The 19,041-nt window shown below is 42.8% G+C and overlaps 1 protein-coding gene across 2 annotated transcripts in view; it reads right to left on the minus strand.

The window, feature by feature from the left end:
* MBTPS1 (membrane bound transcription factor peptidase, site 1) overlaps positions 1-17,238 on the minus strand; it is a 61,877-nt gene extending 44,639 nt beyond the window's left edge. Inside the window, exons 1-4 of one of the 2 annotated variants that reach the window (XM_072636177.1) lie at positions 16,977-17,238; positions 4,961-5,445; positions 3,468-3,725; positions 249-452 (exon numbers count right to left, since the gene is read on the minus strand). In XM_072636177.1, the coding sequence (XP_072492278.1) occupies positions 249-452; positions 3,468-3,725; positions 4,961-5,129 (631 nt within the window). In that variant the 5' untranslated portion in view covers positions 5,130-5,445; positions 16,977-17,238. The remainder of the gene's footprint in view (positions 1-248; positions 453-3,467; positions 3,726-4,960; positions 5,446-16,976) is intronic. The other variant, XM_072636178.1, reaches the window with a different exon arrangement.
* Between the last annotated feature and the right edge of the window lie 1,803 nt (positions 17,239-19,041).

Genomic DNA, 19,041 nt, shown 5'->3' on the forward strand with positions numbered 1-19,041 from the left:
TTGTACCCGGAGAAGATTTAACAGGAAAAAAAAGGAGCCTTAGAAAACAATAGTGATAGAGGCCTGACCAAAGATAGTCACTGAGGAAGAGTCAAAGGGGCCCTTGGCAGGGAAGCCAATGGCCATGTCAAAGAGAAATGAGGTTGACAGTCAATGCTGCAGAGACCTCGAACAACAAAGAGGGAAGAGTCAGACAGATCCCACAGCACAGCTGCTTCAGCAGGGGCACTGTTAGGCAAACTCCTCACCTGTATAGCCCATCTGCCAGAGGACATCAGCCTGGAGGGTTTGAGCAACCTGCCGTGGGATGGCTCTCAATAAGCGCCTGCTGGAATGCCTTCCTGTTGCATGCCAGAATCCAGAACCTAAGGAGAGGCTTGCTCTTCTAAGGGGGCGAGATGACTGCCATTTCTGTATCCATCTGGTCTCGTTGCAGGGCACCGTGGGGTCAGCTGGATACCAAGAAGAAAATGTCAGAACAAAAAAGGAAAAGAAAACTTTCAGGAAGACTCAGAAAACCAGTTTTTTCTTTTATTGCTTCAGAATGGTGAGTGATGGGGAGGCCGAGTCCGAGACCCCACACTCAACAATACTCAGTGAATGACTGACCATCCAATGACAAATAACTTGTTCAGAAGAGAAGCCAAAAGTCTTTCCCAGGCCACCATAAGTTCTAAGAGGGTAGAGTTTCTTATTCTTGAACCCTGACAGTTAGATGAGAAGCTTCCATCAAAGCTGTTGCCTCTGTTACTGCTGCTACTTTAATTCCAATGTGCACAGCCACAAACAGATCTTAGAAATCAGTAAACATTAAATTTCATGGTCTCAAGTGCTAGCATATAACGGGGTTCATCTGACAAGCATTTATTATATGCTATATGCATACACTGTGCTGGGCACTGTGTATACAATGACAAAAATGAAACAATTTTGTTCTTAAAGAATTCTTAGGGGAAAGAGCACTTACATATGTAAGTATATACATATTTAGGTATATACAAAATGCTGGGAGAAAATGACTTAAATTTTTTATTATAATGTACATTTATGAAATGGTGTTATCGTTTACAAAATATTTTGCTCCCAACAACCCTGAGATGTAAATCATTATCACCATTTTACAGAAATAGAGCCTGAGGGTTCAACAGGTTAAGTAACTTAACCCAGTTGCATGGCTAGGGGAAGAGCAAGACTTGAACCCAGGCCTCTTGGCCTTGAGTCTGCCACCTTCCCCTCATCAACATGTTCAGTCTTTGACCTACACTGTGTAATTTCCAGGCCCATCCTGGCTCCTGCTCCTAAGTGCCATCTCTCTCTCTCAGCTCACCTCCATCTTCTCTGCATGTATCGTGTTATATCTCCTATGAGAAAGGCAAGATCTAGTTTCTGCCTTTCTTTATGTAATGTCCAGCACTGAGTAAGCACTTAACAAATGCTTGACAAACTATTCCTACTTTGCCAGACTGAGAAGAACCTAGTTCTATGTTATCTCATTTTAAAAATAAAATCCTAAACCTTTGTAGAAATCTTTTTAAAAATAAAATAATGCCCATCTTCTATATGCTTGTCTTCTACAATCCTACGTCTCACAGAAGTAAATGCACATAGCTAATTAATACCACAGTAGTTTCCAGTTTCTCAAGTTTTAAAAGTTAAAATGTGAGCAAATAAAAAATTCAGATCAGCTGAAAATCTAGAAAATTAGAATAATTACAGGTGCTCCATTTCTAAAGTTAATTACTATAATTTTATTTCAGCTTTTCCAGTCTCAGCCAATTAAGGTGAGCTAACAATGAAAAATGATACATACTTATGTCAGTTTTCATTAAGTGAATAATTATTTACACAGATAAGCCAAGATTTTACTGCACAAAACCTCCCATGTTGATCCCTGGTGCTAAAATTAAGACTCCTACTGAAAAAAAAAACATTCCAGGTAACTTTAGTTTGGGAGGAAAGAAAGCTAATGTATCTAATTGTAGTTCTAGTTAAGTCTTGATTTTTTTTAGTTGTTCTTTTAAAAATTAATGGAAATAAAAAAAGAGAGTGAGATCACCAGTGAGATCCTGAAGAATTTTAAGACCTGTGTTCTAGAAAAATTGACTGAGAAAATCAGATTATTTAAGCTGAAAGGGTTCTTAAAGACCATTTAGCCCAACTACTTGTTTCATAGATGAGGAAACTGAGGTCCCAGGATATGAATTAACTGGCCCTAAGCCACTCAAGCCTGATTTTTACCCTTGCACTCCTTCCTTGTGCCAGCCACGGGCTTACTGCTGCCCTGCTGTTAGTCAACAAGTTATCTGAACCTTATTCTCTGCATCTGTTTAAAAAGCAGCAAAAGATTTCAGAATATATCAAGTCTAATATTTGATGACCAAAGTAAAAGCACAGGAATCTAGGAGCTTTTTCTTTCATTTTTCTTTTAAATGATGAAAAAACCTGAGTGAGGGAGAAGGGCCAATAATCCACCTTCCTGGGTTACTGTGATTAATGTCTTCCATTTCCTCTGGAGAAAGTTATTTTTAAAATATGAAAATTACAATTTTAGGACAAAATGCATAAGTTAGCTCACAATGCTGAAAATAAAAAAGGCTAATGATCAAAGATAATCTTAATACCTAACAGGTACACCTCTCTTTAAGGGTTTGCAAATGTCTCCTAGATAGTGATCCCACTTAAGCAGCTTCACAACTCTATGAAGTCCTATAGGAACTGGCCCTCCTCAAACACTGAGGTCTGTGATCTGCCTGAAGGCCTCCAAGCAGTCAGAGTCAGAGAGGCAGGAGGGGGGTCCGGGTCTCTCAGGACATGAAGTCCAGGCTCTGCCCCCTCTACCACACTCTCCCCTTCCATCCACACTCTGCAGAGATGCACACAGGTTAACTGACCATCCTTGGGGGAGGCAGACTTATGCATGGTCAGGCAATTCTGGAAAGGGTAAGGGAAGTCCAAGGCAAGAATGTTTTTCTAAAAATACTTTATAAAGAATAAAAAATAAACATGTAACAGTTGAAGCAAGAACTCCAAAGAACTTATCTCAAAGAACAGAGTCACACCCTAGCATCTCAGCCCAAAGTCACTCTTCTTTGTGTGGGAATTCCTTCCCACCAATCTAAATCAGAACAATCTCCACACCTAAGTATATGGTGTTCATGGCTTTGATTTATTGGCAAAAAACATTCCCCCACTGGTGATGGTGACAGGCCTCTCCAAACTTAGCAAGGCTAGGTATTCAGGGGAGAGACCACAGATCTGGACCTTGGAAAAGGACATTGGTCCTTTCCTGATGTTGTCATATCCATGCTACAAGTCTTATGACCTGTGGAGGTACAATGTTATGTATCTATAGAAATAACATAATCCCTTTGGCTTTCCTCAGCAGTCGGTGAAGACTAATGCCCTCCCTTCCTCTCCAGGCTCTAGTAAAGTTTAGAGAGACCATAGCTTATGCCATTCACACTCACGTTCAGTGTACTTGAGAGAACGAAATACTCTGCGTTGGGGGGTCACTCGCTTGATGTTGGGGTGATCTTCTAGAGTCAGCACTCCCGTTTTCTGTTTTTCTTTTATCTGTATCACTTCAAAGTCACTGGGGTAGTCACTGGATGGATTGTTCCGAGGTATAATCCTCCAATTTTCTATTTCGCTGCTTTTCAGCGCGCTCGAAATAAACTTATTTCTAGCCTTGGCTGTAAAGTATCCATTGAATGCCACAATATATTCTGAAAGCAACCACCACAAACAAAATAAGCACTTCAAATGCATTTTATATCAAATGCAGAGCATATTTTAGAGAATTCAACCATTCATTTTTATGCCTGTTCATATCAAAAGATCCCACTCTAAAGCAATCTTTTGTGCCCCAAACCCACGAGCAACAACATAAATCTAACTTCTATATACTAAGCAATGGTTGGTAAAGCTCCAATTAAAACTGCTGTGGCTGGTGCAACAACTCACTCACAACTTAACTTACAGGCCATTTCATTTAAAATAAGGCATGTGGGTGTGTGTTTGTGAATGCAAATAGTTCCGCTGAAAAGGAACTTCAGAGATCACCAATCTGATGCTCTCATTTGACAAAAGAAAGCTCAGAGAGAAAGTCAGGCTTGCCAAGACTTCAGTTAGTGACAGAACCAGGATTACAAATTAGTTTGACTCCCAGGGCCAGGACTCTGTTCATTTCTCTAGCCTGCATTCTGGTCTTCTTAATATCAATACACAAATATTAATCTTGTAAAAAAAAGAACCTCCCAGGGTATCAAAGTTCAGGTAAATAATTAAGAATTTGAGTTTCCTTGTTTAAGATAAGCTAACAGTACTGGAAAAACTGAAGACTTAAGCTTATTTTATATTAAAATGCTACACGCATAACCTATCTAAAATCTCTTGAAGCGGTAAAATATAATACTAAAGTAAACAGCAATGTTTGCTGGCAAAAAAAAAAAATCAGTTCAAATGTGTAATCAGATTAAATTATATCATTTACTCACCCATCAGTACAGAAATGGCTAACAAGCTAATGTGCTACACGAACATAATAGGCCATTAATATGATCATAAGAAACAGGGCCTATGAGGAGTTCAAGGAAGCAGAGTTCTGTGACAGGGGATGGCTGTGGGAGGTGGGGGGGGGGGGGGGGGGGGCAAGCAGAAGTAAGGCAATATAAGGACAATAGCTACAACAACGTAAACAGAAAGAGCAGCAAGTGACCGGAATGTTGTACAGTGGCCCATGACCAAGAGAAGCAACAGGAGAAGGCCCCTGTGTCTGTGCCTACGAGGAGAGAGGTGGCTGTGCTATGGGGGGTGGGGGGGGTTCCCCAAAGATGGATGGAGCCTCTGTCCATTTCTTTGTTCTGTTTCCCCTTTTTTTTATTTTATAAGACAGGGTGTCTCTGAGGAGGTAATATAAAAACAAAACATATTTTTAAGCCAAACACAATACCATCATTACCATGTTCCACAACTGTGGAAGAGAACTCCACCTTCAGAGAAAGAGGGGAGCAGTTGGAGCAGAGAGGGCTCTCATGGGATGAATTTTCCAGCCTGCCTGCCCAGTGCTTCTTGCCACAGAGTAAAATCACACTTAGAAGCAGCCATATGTTTACAAACTTCATGGTCATGAGAGAATGTGGTCTCAAAATGCCGTAAATTCAAATCACGTTTTTTCCTTCTTGTCTATTAGTTCATTTCTGCTTCAGTCAAAAGTTGAAACATTGCTGGTCAGCTGTCTTACAGTCTTGTCCAACACAAGTAAAAATTAAATTCCATGGTCTTTTGGGGTTTAGCCCGAAAAAAGGCATTCATTTCTTTCTTCTCTTCTTCTCCATCTTCAATGCAGGCTTTGCTCACTCTGGCTGTGACAACTGAGTCCTGAGTTCCATTTGTACTGAGGAAGCAAAGTCCAAAAAGGAATTATCAACAGGCTCGCAAGCCAACCTATGAGATGAAAACAAAGCACACACACTTTACTAATATCTCCAACATGAATCTAGATATAAACCAGAGATGAACCTTAAGAGATCATGCAGTGCAGAACTCCTTTTTACAGATAAAAAAAGGGAAAATGAGAGTTGAAGGAACTTGCCCAAGGACTCATAGCTAGGCCACAGAACCAGAAAGAACCAAGATTCCTTCCTACCCCTGCCCCATGTGGTATGCCATCTTTACACCAAATATACCATGACTGCTTCATACCTCAATCATGCTAACAGAGAAGTCAACCAAATACTCAAAATTTCAAACTTACAGAAGGCCAATAGGGAATGACTCTTGAGATCTTCGCTTCTTGCAATCTGTAACTTCACACTATTTTTCTCCCCCTCCACAACCTATAACACATTTTATGTTACCAGTGGCCTGAGGTCTGTCAATGGGCACCGCTTTTCCTAGAAAGTGCAGTCATCTCCCAGGAATGTCTGGTAAAATTCCCCAAAATGTGTGAAGGGGAAAAAAAATAACTTTAAAAATAGTTAAAGATTCCTCAGAAACTGGAAAATGCTCAGCACTTGCTTTAGGGATGTTTTACTCTTTTCTTTATTCCTTCAAGTTTACAGAAAATTTCTTTCACTCATTTAACGTGTGTGTGTGTGTGCATGTGTGCACGCACGCAGATATTATCTGTTATTCAAAGAGCACTATAGGAAATGCAGGAAAAAAAACACAATTCTTACTCTCACAGAATTCAGTCTAAGAGGTGAGTGAAGGTACCTAAATGATCTAATATCCTGTAACTGCAAAATAAGTAGCTAAATAATTATATTAAAAGATGTGGTACAAAGATCAAGTTCAAAGGAAGGATTAATTCTGGCAGGGAAATGGAGGAGACTTTGCAATGGCATTTGAGCTAAATCTTTGGGCAAAAAGCTTTGTCGACAAGCAGGAGCTTGGGAGGATTTCTTTTTAATTACATTAAGCTTCAAGCACAAGGAAATGTCAGGCAGCAGTACAAGCCATGCTGAATAAGTTAGGTCAGTAAAGGTGCAAGGCCTATGATGTAGACAAACCAGTCTCAATTTGTCAATCAACCACTTACTGTCACCAAGTACTGGGCTAGAAATAGAAAGCTCATAAGGAGCATACACATATATTTAAATTTATTGCTTAAGATGATGAAATATACTTTCCTCTTCTTTGGCAAAACATAGGTGCAGAAAGTCATATGCACTGTCAAGGCCATTCGGTTCAAATAAAGAAGTGTGGCAAAAATCAAGAAAGGATTGATGCAAAAACACATACATCAATAAATGTACTGTTTAAAATATTGTCATCATGCTGTATTTTTAAGTGGGAAACTATAAAATTCATTTGTGGGCTCAAACTAAAACTGTCTCTAAGAGAAATATTTTTATTTGTAGATTCCCATGATATTTTAATCTGGCTTGGGCAGCAGCAGGAGCCTGGTGGCCTGCCAATATGGCAGTGCTTGACACCTCTGATGTGCAGTGTCAGAGGCTGCAGAGAGGTCCAGAAGGATGAGGACTAAGAAAAGGACAGTAAAAAGGAATAAAGGATAAAGAATTCAAACAAAGAACATTCTTAAATGACCAGTGTTCCCCAAATTAAGGGGCTGTGGGGGTGGGAAATCTTATTTTTACAGACAGGAAAGGCACTTGAGACAGCACATTCTAAGTCACCCCTTACTTGCCTGTCCTGAGATTGTCTCTAAAGTAGCAGAAAAGCACTTCTGTGGGTTTCTGATTCCTAAATGGGAAGAGAGTAACTATAAATATAAAGAACCTGTGGTTCCTTCTGGAAACATTACAGACCAGGAGGAAGTGTTTTCTGTTTTGCTCAGATTGGCTGAACCTGATAATAGTCTAGAGAGGTTCACTGAAAGTCTTGTTTGTGTCTAAGGAACCAATCCTTTGAAGTGTCTGTTGCTTGTGCTGGGGTATCAAATGATGTCAGTACCCATAATTATTGGGAGATGAGAATAGGAACTTATGTTTTTGTGGTTACCCAAGGCCAAAATAAGAACATGGAGAGACAAGAATTGGATACTCTTTGAGAGAAAAAATTGTACAATGGGGGAGGTCAAGATCTAAGAAACTTAGTTTGAGAAGGTCATCAAATGTGGGTCATCAATTAAAAATCAATCAATAAATAAAAATTTATTAATTGCTATGCACAAAGCAATGTGATAAGCACTGGAAATAAATAACTCTATAAGGTGGTAAAAAAAATAAATTCTACAAACTAGATCCCTGGCATAGTTCTCTTTACGCCAAAGAGGTAAGGGAACAATACACACAATTAACTGCCCACAAACCTATGATCAAAGGAAGCTGGTACTATTTATTTTGTCACAGGATAATAAAATGCATTAAAAATGACAAAAAATAAAGATATACCTACTCTATCTTGAATTTCACCAACACCTGTGGTCCCAAAGCACAAATATTTCACTTTTTACCACCTTGATTTGCTAATTCCTTGATTCACCTGTCTCACTTGCTCATCACTTTACCTCCCTCTTCAAGTTAGCCCATATACAGCAGACAGTGAAGTACAGTGATGTACGGAGATGACACCGAATATATAAAAGCACAGGCTCTGACACGGTCTGCCACGCTGGAAACACTTCAAGTATAGACCAACAGATCAACCAGGAGTCCAGCTAGGATCACAAAGCATGAATGGATGACTAAAATGATGGCCACCAGTTTGTTAATGTTTTCAGACACAATGGTTCAGGGGTTCCTTAATCACCAAAACAAAGCAAAATTCCCTCTGAAGTCAAACTTTTAGATGTTTTTTTTCTATCAGGAGTTAGCAAATATGAAATCTCTTGTTTACCAAAACTGATCAGGGTGTTAGTAGGTCTAATTTTTGTCAAAAGTTTCATTTCCCTATATATATGCTATCCTCACAGTAGAAATGTCATTAATACAGCTATTCAGGTAAACATGTATTATTAATGTTTCACAAATTAAACAGCATAGTACTTGTCCCATATGGCTTAAATAAATCCTTTTTCATTCATCCACTGACTCAGAAACAAACATTTGTCTTACCTTCCGCAGATTTGCAAGAGAAATGAAAAAAAGGATTTAGAGCTGACACAGCAGAAGAATACAACTAGGAATGCAAACTTCTAGGTCTAATTTAGTATTAATGTGTTTTAAAATTCCCCTTCTAAGAAAATTATTCAAGAATCTAACTCAGCAAAGTAGGGGCTGACATATCCTTCAAAATGCTCATCAATGAGATATCCTACTCCATGGTGGATTAGAAAGATTTTACTGAGTTATTTCTTTAGAATCAAAAGCAAAGGCCAGAGAGTATTTTAGGAAGGGGGGGGGGAGTTTTTTTAATTGTGCAAACTAGATTCATGTATAAAAACTATATGTTTAAAGTTTGGCATCTCACTCAAAGTTAGGCTAAGATTAAGAGGATCTAATACAAATGAAGTAATACCAACTCTCAAGATGCTTCCATTCTAAGAGGGAAGATAATAAGTGCACATCTAATTACAGACAGAATAAATATATTTATTACAAATAAACGCGAAGTAGTCAACTAAAAAGAAGCTTGTAAGGAAGGGAATTACCCAGGAGGATATTTAAGTTGTCTTGAAAGATGAGAGAAATTCTATGAGGCCAAAGTAAAGACAAAGTGCATTCCAGGCATGGGGAACAACAGCCAGGACAGACAGGAGGTCACAGTCTGAGTGCAAGAAGGGGAATTATGTATAATGAGGCTGGAAAGATAAATTGGGACCAACTGGGGCCAAATTATGAGGAGCTTTAAAAGCTAAAACAATCTCATACTTGATCCTATAGACAATAGGGAGCCACTGAAATTTACTGAATAGGGAATGACATAAGATCCACAATGAAGGAAAATCACTTCTGCAGCATTATGTAAAGTTGGACTGGAGGAGGGACAGAGAAGGCAAGGTGAACAATTAGAAACCCAACTGCAATAATCTAGGTCAGGGTTTCTTAACCTGGGATCCACAAAATGAATGGGCCTCAGCTAAGTGTGTGTTCATCCTTCATTGCCAAAGAAGACCATGCCATCAGAGAAATAACAACATGACTTGCACTTGACTTTGTTTCGAGGGAGGGAGGGCAGGCTGTGCAGGTCACCAGTCTCACTTCTCCTCCAGAGCCATCTGAATCCAGTGACCAGATATTCATCAGCATGACTAGAGATGACCCAGGATGAGGCAATTGGGGTTAAGTGACTTGCCCAAGGTCACACAGCTAGTGACTGTCAAGTGTCTGAGGTGAGATTTGAACTCGGGTCCTCCTGACTCCTGCACTGGTGCTCTACCCATTGCACCACCTAGCTGCCCCTCCTCAGCTAAGAGGAAAGAAGGGAAAGATGGAGGAGTCTTGAAGAAAGAAGATTTGGAAGAGTTTCCATGGGAAATGAGATGGGAAATCAATTAGGGAGAAATAAAAGGTTTTTCTCATGCAGTAAAGGAAGAATACCATCCAAGTTGGATAATATGAATTTACAAGCAAGGAGCAAGTTAAAGAAGCCAGCAGCAGTTGTGTGACTAAGACCAGATCAGATCAGGGTCTCACTTCCAGCTTTCAGACCAGTCTGAAGCCTGTAGCCAAACCAAAGGGAAGCCCACCAGGCCTATCACACATAGCTCATACAGCTTTCCAGACAGATGTTAGTGACTGAGTCCAGCAGCAGTCTGTGATGTCTTTTGGTATGGGTGATACCTTTTGATTCGTGCATAAATTGGATTTAAGTGAAGAAGAGTTGCACAAAGTCATCAGCCTCACTGTCTCCTCCTGAGTCATCATAGTCCAGTGGCAGGACAGTCAAGATGGCTAGCGATGGCTCAGGATGCAGTGGATGACCCTGGTGTCTAACCAAGCTCTGAGCACTCCACGTCGCCTGCTTCATCTGCCTTCATGGCCACTGGAACAAATTGTTCTCATCTGTCTATTTTACCAGATGAAGTCTTCACATGCTTGGGGTAAACACCCCCCTAACTCACCAATGGGTTTGAGAACCCTTGGTTACCCTCAACCTGGTTTGGCCCATTGGCCGAAATAGTTTACCAGGGTGTGGCCGCTGCACATGCTGCAGCTTCTTGGAGCCACAGGTGAGAGTTAGGCAGAACAGGTGAACACCAAAGGTGGAAAGAGCCTGGAAAAGGGCTCAGCAGCCATCACATCAAAAGTACTAGTCTTCCCTGAACATACCCTACACCCCAGCAGCAGTCTACTGGAATTTCAAATGGGCAAGCCCCTAAATGTGTTGCTCAGATCAAAACCCAAACTTGCAGGGCTCAGAGCAGGGGGGCAGTGATCAGACTGTCCTGTATTATACCATGCTGCAAGCACTGAAACATCCCCAAGAATAACATAATGCTTAATACTTTAAGAAAGAATTCTACCACAGAGCTATGACGGTAATAGGGACACAAACCCAGAAGAAGAGAAAAACTCCAAAACATCTACCAGCAAAGCCTCAAAGGAAAATACAGCTTGGGTACAAGTTAAAATAGAACTCCTGGGAGAGATGCTGCAAAAGTCTTTTAAAAAGTTCTAAAATGTTTCCATAAATTAAATGAGAGTGCTTGGGGAAAAAAGGTACAAAGAAAGAATTTGAAAGAAGAATTGGTAGAAGAGGTACAAAACCTAGCCTAAGCATCAAACTCCTGGAAAATTTAATGGATCAAATAGAAGCCAGTGATTCAATGAGAAAACAAAAAACAATAAAACAAATTCAAAAGGCTGAAAAAAAAATAGATGAAAATGTAATTGACGAGGAAAAACAAACTGAGAAGAGACCATCTGAGAGTCCTTAGAAAACACCTGAAAACAATGACCAAAAAAAAAACCCAACCTAATTTATATACCACTTGCTTGGTTGTTGTCCTTCATTCTCAAAGAGGACCAAAATGACATCACCATGATAAAGTGAAGTTTCAGTGTGTACAACTGTCGCTGATCAGACCAATATGACCTCAAAATTCTCTACCACAGATGAGGCACAGAGAGTCTGTGTGAACATTTGGAGTGGTTACTCCAAATCTGCACAGCCTACGTTTCCTTTGTGCTGTTTCAATTCTGCTTTGCTCATGCAGCATTTACCATATGCCAGACATGGTGCAAAGTATTTTATAATTATTATGTCATTTGATCCTCATAACAATCCTGGGAGGGAGGTACAATTATTATCCTCATGTTAAAGATGAAGAAACTGAGGCAAACAGAGGTGAAGTGACTTGCCCAGGGTCACACAGCTAATAAATGACTGGGGTCATATTTGAACTCAAGTCTTCCTGACTCCAGGCACAATGTTCTATTTACTGTGCCACTTAGCCTAAACAATGTATTTCAAGAAATCATAAAAAAAAAAAATTGCCCAGATCCCTTAGAACTATAAGACAAAGAGAAAACAGAATGAATCCTCTGGTCACCTCCTTCTGAAAGAAATCCCAAAATGAAAATTCCCAGGTATATCATAGACAAAATCTATAACTTCCAGATCAAAGAAAAAATGCTGCAAGTAGTCAGAAATAAAAAATTCAAGTACCACGGAGCTACAATCAGGATTTATATGATTTAGCAGCCAACACTATAATGGACTGGAGAACGTGTAATACAATATTTCAGAAGCAAAGGATAGAGGTTTAAAACCAAGAATAACTTACCCCAGGGGGAAAAAATAATCCTCAAGTTAAAAAAATGGAAAAGAGAAAACTTCTAAGTATTCCCAATGAAAAAAACACAGCCGTGTAGACACTCTTACAAGTAAATACAGGAGAGTCAGGAGAAACAAAAAAAATACAAAGTTGAGTAACAAAATAAGGATAAACTATTTACATTCTAATATGTGGAAATGATACATGTGTCCAATCCGAACATCAAAGATCATTCGCTGTTACTGTTCAGTCATTTTCAGTCATGCCTGACTCTTCGAGACCCCACTGAGGTTTTCTGAGCAAAGATACCAGAGTGGTCTGCCATTTCCTTTTCCAACTCATTTTACTGATGAAGAAACTGAAGCAAACGGTGAAATTGACTTGCCCAGGCTCCCACAGCTAGTAAGTGTCTGAGGTCAAATTTGAATTCAGGAAGGTGAATATTCCAGACTCCGGGCTTGGAACTCTATCCACTATGCCACCTAGCTAGCTTTAGGAGAGGTAAAAAGCATGGAGTCAGAGGTTATAGTCAGATAAAGGAATGTCAGAGTTTCTGATTAAGGGAAGTGGACTACTTAGTGGTTAATGGTGAGATCCTGGATATGACTATTCCTGTGTATGCTCAGAATCATATGTAGGACAAAGTCATGAAATTCAGGAGACTGAGGAATTCAAAGGTTACAGTCTGAGAGAGTATCCATATGGACAAACTGAAGTTCCCTAGCATAAGGGCAGGAGTTGAAGGAGGAGTAATGTAAAATAAGAGTGTAAGGACAGACTGGATTCAGATTGTAGAACACTTAAATTCCAGGATAAAGAGCAAAATGAAAACTGCCAAAGACAATTAAGGGAAACTCAAAAGAGATGGCTGAAAACAGCCTGGATAACACGGACGAAATCTATTTGTAGCACCCTTTATTACTATTTCCCTGTTGGTAGGATGGCAAAGTGCAAAGAAAACTAAACCTGAAATCAGAAAACCTGTTTGAGCCCACTCTTCATGTATACACCTGGGCAATATTTTAGCTCTTTGTCCTGAAACAAGAAGCAGACAGTGAAAGGACTGTTATTCACTATCATTGTTCATCCTGAAGGATGAAGCGTTAAGGCCAAGTTCTTTTGTACACAGTAAAGCCTGTTCGAGAATGCTCTAGACCAGAGGTGTCAAACTCTGCACCTGAACTAGATTAAAATGTAACTGAGAAATATTCCACAAAATAAATAAAAATACAGAACAACAAGATAATGTTAATTTGAGGTTAAGTCATATGGTCCTCGGGGACCGTTTCTATTTGAGTTTGACAACACTACCCTAGACAAACCTATCAAACAGACAAAACTAATTTCAGCATTGGCCCTCTTCCCCATTGCTAATCCAAGCATGTCCTCTCAAGGCTCAGTAGTGATCAGCCAGCCAGTTACCACCCTCCAGCCTCTCCCAAATAAATGGTTTTAGCCGGATAAGCTTTACTGGTTTAGTCCCAGTAAAGATACAAGCATTTCCACTGGGCTCTTCTGCAAACAACATCCCTCTCTGCCTTGGTTGTCTAACCCACACCCATTAATGGGAATAGGGACATTAATGGGAATTTCGGGCCAAAGCAAGCAATTACTGTCAATGTTGAGATTGATGTGGTTTGGATGTGTCATTTAAAATAAAAGCAAATGTTTAACTTATTAGATTGTGTAGAATATATAGACAGAAACATCTAAAACAAACCGAAACGTTAATTTATTTAAACTGTGTAGAAAGCAGGGGCAAGAAACTTCAGGAAGCCTAACAAATTAAGTAGCAAGATACAGATCCAACCCTAATAAAGAGAATATTATATTAACCCTTTTATACTCATATACTATTCTGCATTATAGCTGTTTGTGTCCAGTTTCATCTCCCCATTAAATTGCAAACTCTTTGAGGGAACAAACATATTATGCCTTTGTACCTTTCTCCTAGTACAGAACACCCTGCACCTGGCAAGCATATAAAAAATGTTTATCAAACTTACTGTTCAGTCACTTCAGTCATGTCTGACTCTTCATGACCCCATAGGGGGTTTTTCTTGGTAAAGATACTGGAGTGGTATGCCATTTCCTTCTCCAGCTCATTTGACTGATGAGATAACTGAGGCCAAATAGGTCAAGTGACTTGCTTCACACAGCTAGTAAGTGTCTGAGTCCAGATTGGAACTCTGGAAGAGGAGTCTTCCTGACTCCCGGACCAGTACTCTACTCACTAAGCCTCCCAGCTGCCCTTATTAAACTTAAGAGGGTGTTAAACATAGGCACAGTAACCTAATGACCCATGTTTAGTACAACTAGATTTTAAGACTCCCAAGATCTCATTCTGAATCTGAAACTTAAAACAAAGACCTAAAAAAAGAATTATTTTATTCACTTAGAAAAGACAATTGCTATGTTAAATAACAACGAACAGAGTACAACTGAAATAACTCTTAAAATCTGATACCACCACCTGACAGGTAACACACCTACAGAGTTATCACTTTTGTTTTTTCCCCTAAGGTCAAGGGCCAGAGTTTGTTGTTCTTGTTACTCCACATTTATTAGCCTCAAGACTGTTTTCCGAGATGTCCAGTAGACATCTTAAACCAAATCTGTCTATAACAGACCTCATTATCCTTCCCCCTACAGCCTCCCCTTCTCCTAGGCCCTTGGGCTCACCACCTAGATGTCACCTCAGCTTCTCACTCGGATCCCAACCCGTCTCCCCCCAGTCGGGTCTGTAGCCACAGCCTGTCCATTTCACCATTTTAACATCTCTTAAATATACCTCCTCCTCTCCTCTGACACTGCCCCCACCCTGGTACAGACCCTCGTCACCTCACAGTTGGACTACTGCAAGAGCTGCTGATGGGTCTACCTGCCTCAAGTCTCTTCCCACTTCAATCCATCATCAGTTCAGCCACTGAGGTAGGTCCCCCCTACTCGATAAACTCCAGGGGCTCCCTACAGACTCCAGGAGCAAGTACAAAATGCTCAGGCTTTCTAGGCACCTCAGGACCCTTACTCTCCAACCTACTCTTTGATCCAATGACTCTAGACTCCTGGGGCTTCCACAAGCCATATTCTCCATGGCTATCCCCCATCCATGAAACACTCTCTCCTCCTGACTCCTGACCTTCCAAGTTCCCTTTAAGTCCCAACTAAAACCCTACCTTCCATAGGAAGCCTTCCCCAACTCATCTTAATTCCAGTGCCTGGCCCTCTGGTAATTATTTCCTATTTATCTGCATATAATTTGCTTTAAACACATGTTGCATGTTGTCTCCCCCATTAGATTAACTCCTTCAGACTAGAGACAGTCTTTTGCCTCTTGTATCCTAAAATCAGTATAGTTCCTGGCACTTAGTCGGGGATTAATATTTGTTGACTGATTTTCAAGAACCCCATCAACTCACAATTGAGAATCAGAATACATCTCCAAAATAACATCCTTTTACCCAGGGCATTGATGATCTGACTTCTGAATACTAGAGTACCAGAAGTAGGCTGGGGCTGAGATTCCTGTGTGCAAGACTCTGTACTAAGTGATGCAAGGACATAAAGATAATTCCTACTTATCTCTAAAAATTCAACTTAAATGCTGTTTCCTTCAAAAGCCATATTCCTGGGCCTTCTCCCTTGGGCCTCTCTAATGCATTTTTCATGAATTACAGGTATTTGTGCAGTGTCTTATCTAATCTTTCTGTCTCCCCAGACCCCAGTACAGTGCTCTGCACACAAGAAATGTGTGTATATGTGTATACATGAACGCATATACATACATATATACATATACATACATATGTACACACATACACATACACATGTACACTCAGATACATTCATATATACATCCATACACAGAAGCACATACATACATTCAATCCTGACACTTCCAGGCCATGTGACCTTTTGCTGAACCTCTCAAACTTCTCCAAAATAGGAATTGTACGAGATAAAGTAACTTCAGCTGCCCCCACGGACTCAAAAACCCTAAGAATCCTACCAAGATAACAACTCAAGTGAATCCTCAGGGTTCTCCCTCAGGACCTCCCCCGTGCCCCCAGGCTCAGTCTGGGCATGCGGGGTGCCCCAGATGCCCAGCGCTGGGGCACAAGTGCCAGAAGCCGTCTCTGCCGCCAGAAGCCCGGTCGCTCTAACGGGGGGGCAGCCCGGCCCGCACAGAAACAAGGCGGACGCGGGCTCGGACAGACGGGAGACCCTCGGGGGCTGCTCATCGCAGGGGCTGGGACCTGCAGGAAGCAGGGAAGCCGAGACAGGGACGAGACGGAGGGGATCCGGCGCGGGGAGGAGGGGCACGGTGTGGGAGCCCCTGACGCGGACCCCGAGGCCGTGCGTTGATTCTCCTTATTTTACAGGTGAGGAGCCTGAGGCCCAGAGCTCCCAAGCCAGCGCCCCCGCTTCCACGCTGAGCCTCCCCGCACGCGGCTGGGATCTCCGCGAGGGGAGACTGGGGCGCGGAGGGGGCGGACATCTAGGCAGCCCCCGGAAGGTCTGATGCCCCGCCACGATCCCACTGTACGGAGACGGAAGCTGAGGCCCCCCGAGGTCAGGCCCCTGTGCCGGGTCAGCCTGCTGGACCGCGTTGGCGGCCGGTCCCTGACCGTGCCCGGAGACCTGCCGGGGCGCCCCTGCACACCCCGGCTCCGACCAACGGCGGCCTCGGCCCACCCAGACTGTGCCTCCCCCTGAGCCCCAGCATGGGCCCGGCCGCTCCAGCCGGCACCACGCGGGCCTCCGCCGCTGGAGCCCCCGAAGAGGCACAGCCGGCAGGCCTGCGGGGGCTGCAGGCTCCGGGGTCCGAGGCCAGGGAGGTCGCACGTACCTGCTCCTCCTGGCCGGAGGCGGAGCGGCCCCTTTAAGCCCCGTCCTCTCGACCCCGGGGTAACGGAACCGAGGCGGCGGCGGCGGCGGCGACGGCGCACACACCTCTGTCCTCCATGGGGGGTGGGGAGGCGGGGAGAAACTGTTTACTACCAAGTCTCGCGAGACGAACGGCACGGCCGGGGAAGCTGGGAGACAGCCGGCAGAGCGAGCAGCCGCGGCGTGGCTCCGCCCAGCGTGCGCCAGCGACGTGGCTCCGCCCAGCGTGCGCCGTCCTGTGCGTGAGAGCCGAGAGCCACCACGGGGCCCCTGAAGTGAGGAAAGATCTCGCGATGCTTGGCGGCTCAGCGCGGGAGCAGAGGATCCAAAGACCAAGCCGTGGGCGGAGCTCCCGCAGCCCGGCCCTGGCGCAGCCGCACTAGGACGCGTCTCCTTTGCGCCCCTGAAGTTCTGGGAAGCCCAGCCGCTTTCTGCCTCCGCGTTCGTTATGCCGTGCTCTGCGTACGACAGAAGCTGAGTGAACATTTTTTTGGTGGAGTGAATTAATGGAATTTGAATGCGTCTTTTTGAAAACTGCCGCCTCCTCCATAATCCAGGAGAAGCCTAGGGGAGATAAGAGCGGACCGTGCAGGCCCTCCTCGTCGTCAGCCCGGGCAGTCGTGGCAGAAGGGATTCAAGCCGGAGCCTGCCCGAGCCGTGCTATGCGTTCCAGTAATCTGACTTACCATTAGCCTCCAGGTTTGTGGAGCTCTCGTGGGTCACGTCGGGGCCGTGGCTCTTCAGGCCGCAGCTTCTTCACCTTCTTTTGGCAAGGTCAGCCTTTGTTCCTCATCCCTTCTCCCCGTAAAACACGTGATTACAAAGGAAGCTGTTTATACTGAAGGGTATCAAAATATAAAAGAAAAGGTCGGGAACCTTTCCCCTAATCCAGCCCTCAACCTCACAGCTGGGGAGCCACAACCTGCTCCACTGCCGCCTTCCCCGTCTCCTTACACCTCATTGCGGGACGTTTATCATCATACGGTGACTGTTCTGTGAACAAGACTTTCCATCTTCCGGTTCTGGGAATTTCCTGTGGTCATCCCCCAGCCCTCCTCAGCACTGCTGACCTCCCTGGTTTCCTTTAAAGTCCCAACTGAAATCCCACCTTCTACAGGAAGACTTCCCTCACTTCAATTATATCCTATTTATCCTCTTGTCTCCCCATTAAGATTGAAGGCCAGGATCGTCCTTTACCTCTTTTTGTATCTCCCAGTGCTTAGCACGGTGCCTCAAACATAGGAAACACTTGATTATATAGGATCCTTATTCCCATTTATAGGTAAAAACACCTGAGGCGTAGATGAGCTCAGTTAAGCCCCATGAGAAAGGGAGCTAGGATGAGGACCCAGGTTTTCTGACTTCCAAGCCCAGTACTATTTTCTACTTCACCAAAACGCCCTACTTTTCAAAAACAGCACATCTTCCACAGCCCTGCCTGGGTCTGAATTTGGCAGCCTGAATCAGATCCTAATAAAGAACCCTATATTTGGATACAGGTGTCTGAGACTTTTGGGTTTGGTTTTTTTTTTTTAAGCATCACTATGTATTACACTGGCTCTTCTTTCCTGAGAAGGGGTTCCAGCAGATCTGTGGCTGGTGGGGAGACTGAGAGACCAGGACAGTAACTGTTGGGGGGGTACAGGTTGGTGATTTAGGCTGCTAAGGTACCTCATTTTCATTCACAGGCTGCAGGAATTAGGCAGCCTCTTCCTCTTTCCCTGCAAGCACGTTTAAAAGTAATAACTAGTATTTACAGTGCCCTCAAAGTACTTTACAAATACTTCATTTGATTATCACAACAATGCCTGAAGGCACACAAGCTTTGTCTCCGTTACAGATAAGAAAACTGGGGCAAAAACAGGTTAAATGACTCACCCCAAGGGTTCACCAGCTAGTTAAGTGTCTAGAGGGCAGATTAGAACTCAGTTCATCCAGACTCCCAGATCAGCATTTTCTGCTCCCACCTGGCCTTGTCAAGGCATCTTTTCAACCAGGATTTTTTTTTTTTCACACATTCTGGAAAA

This window comes from Notamacropus eugenii, chromosome 1, assembly GCF_028372415.1.
Source record: "Notamacropus eugenii isolate mMacEug1 chromosome 1, mMacEug1.pri_v2, whole genome shotgun sequence".
Taxonomy (NCBI): Eukaryota; Metazoa; Chordata; class Mammalia; order Diprotodontia; family Macropodidae; genus Notamacropus; species Notamacropus eugenii.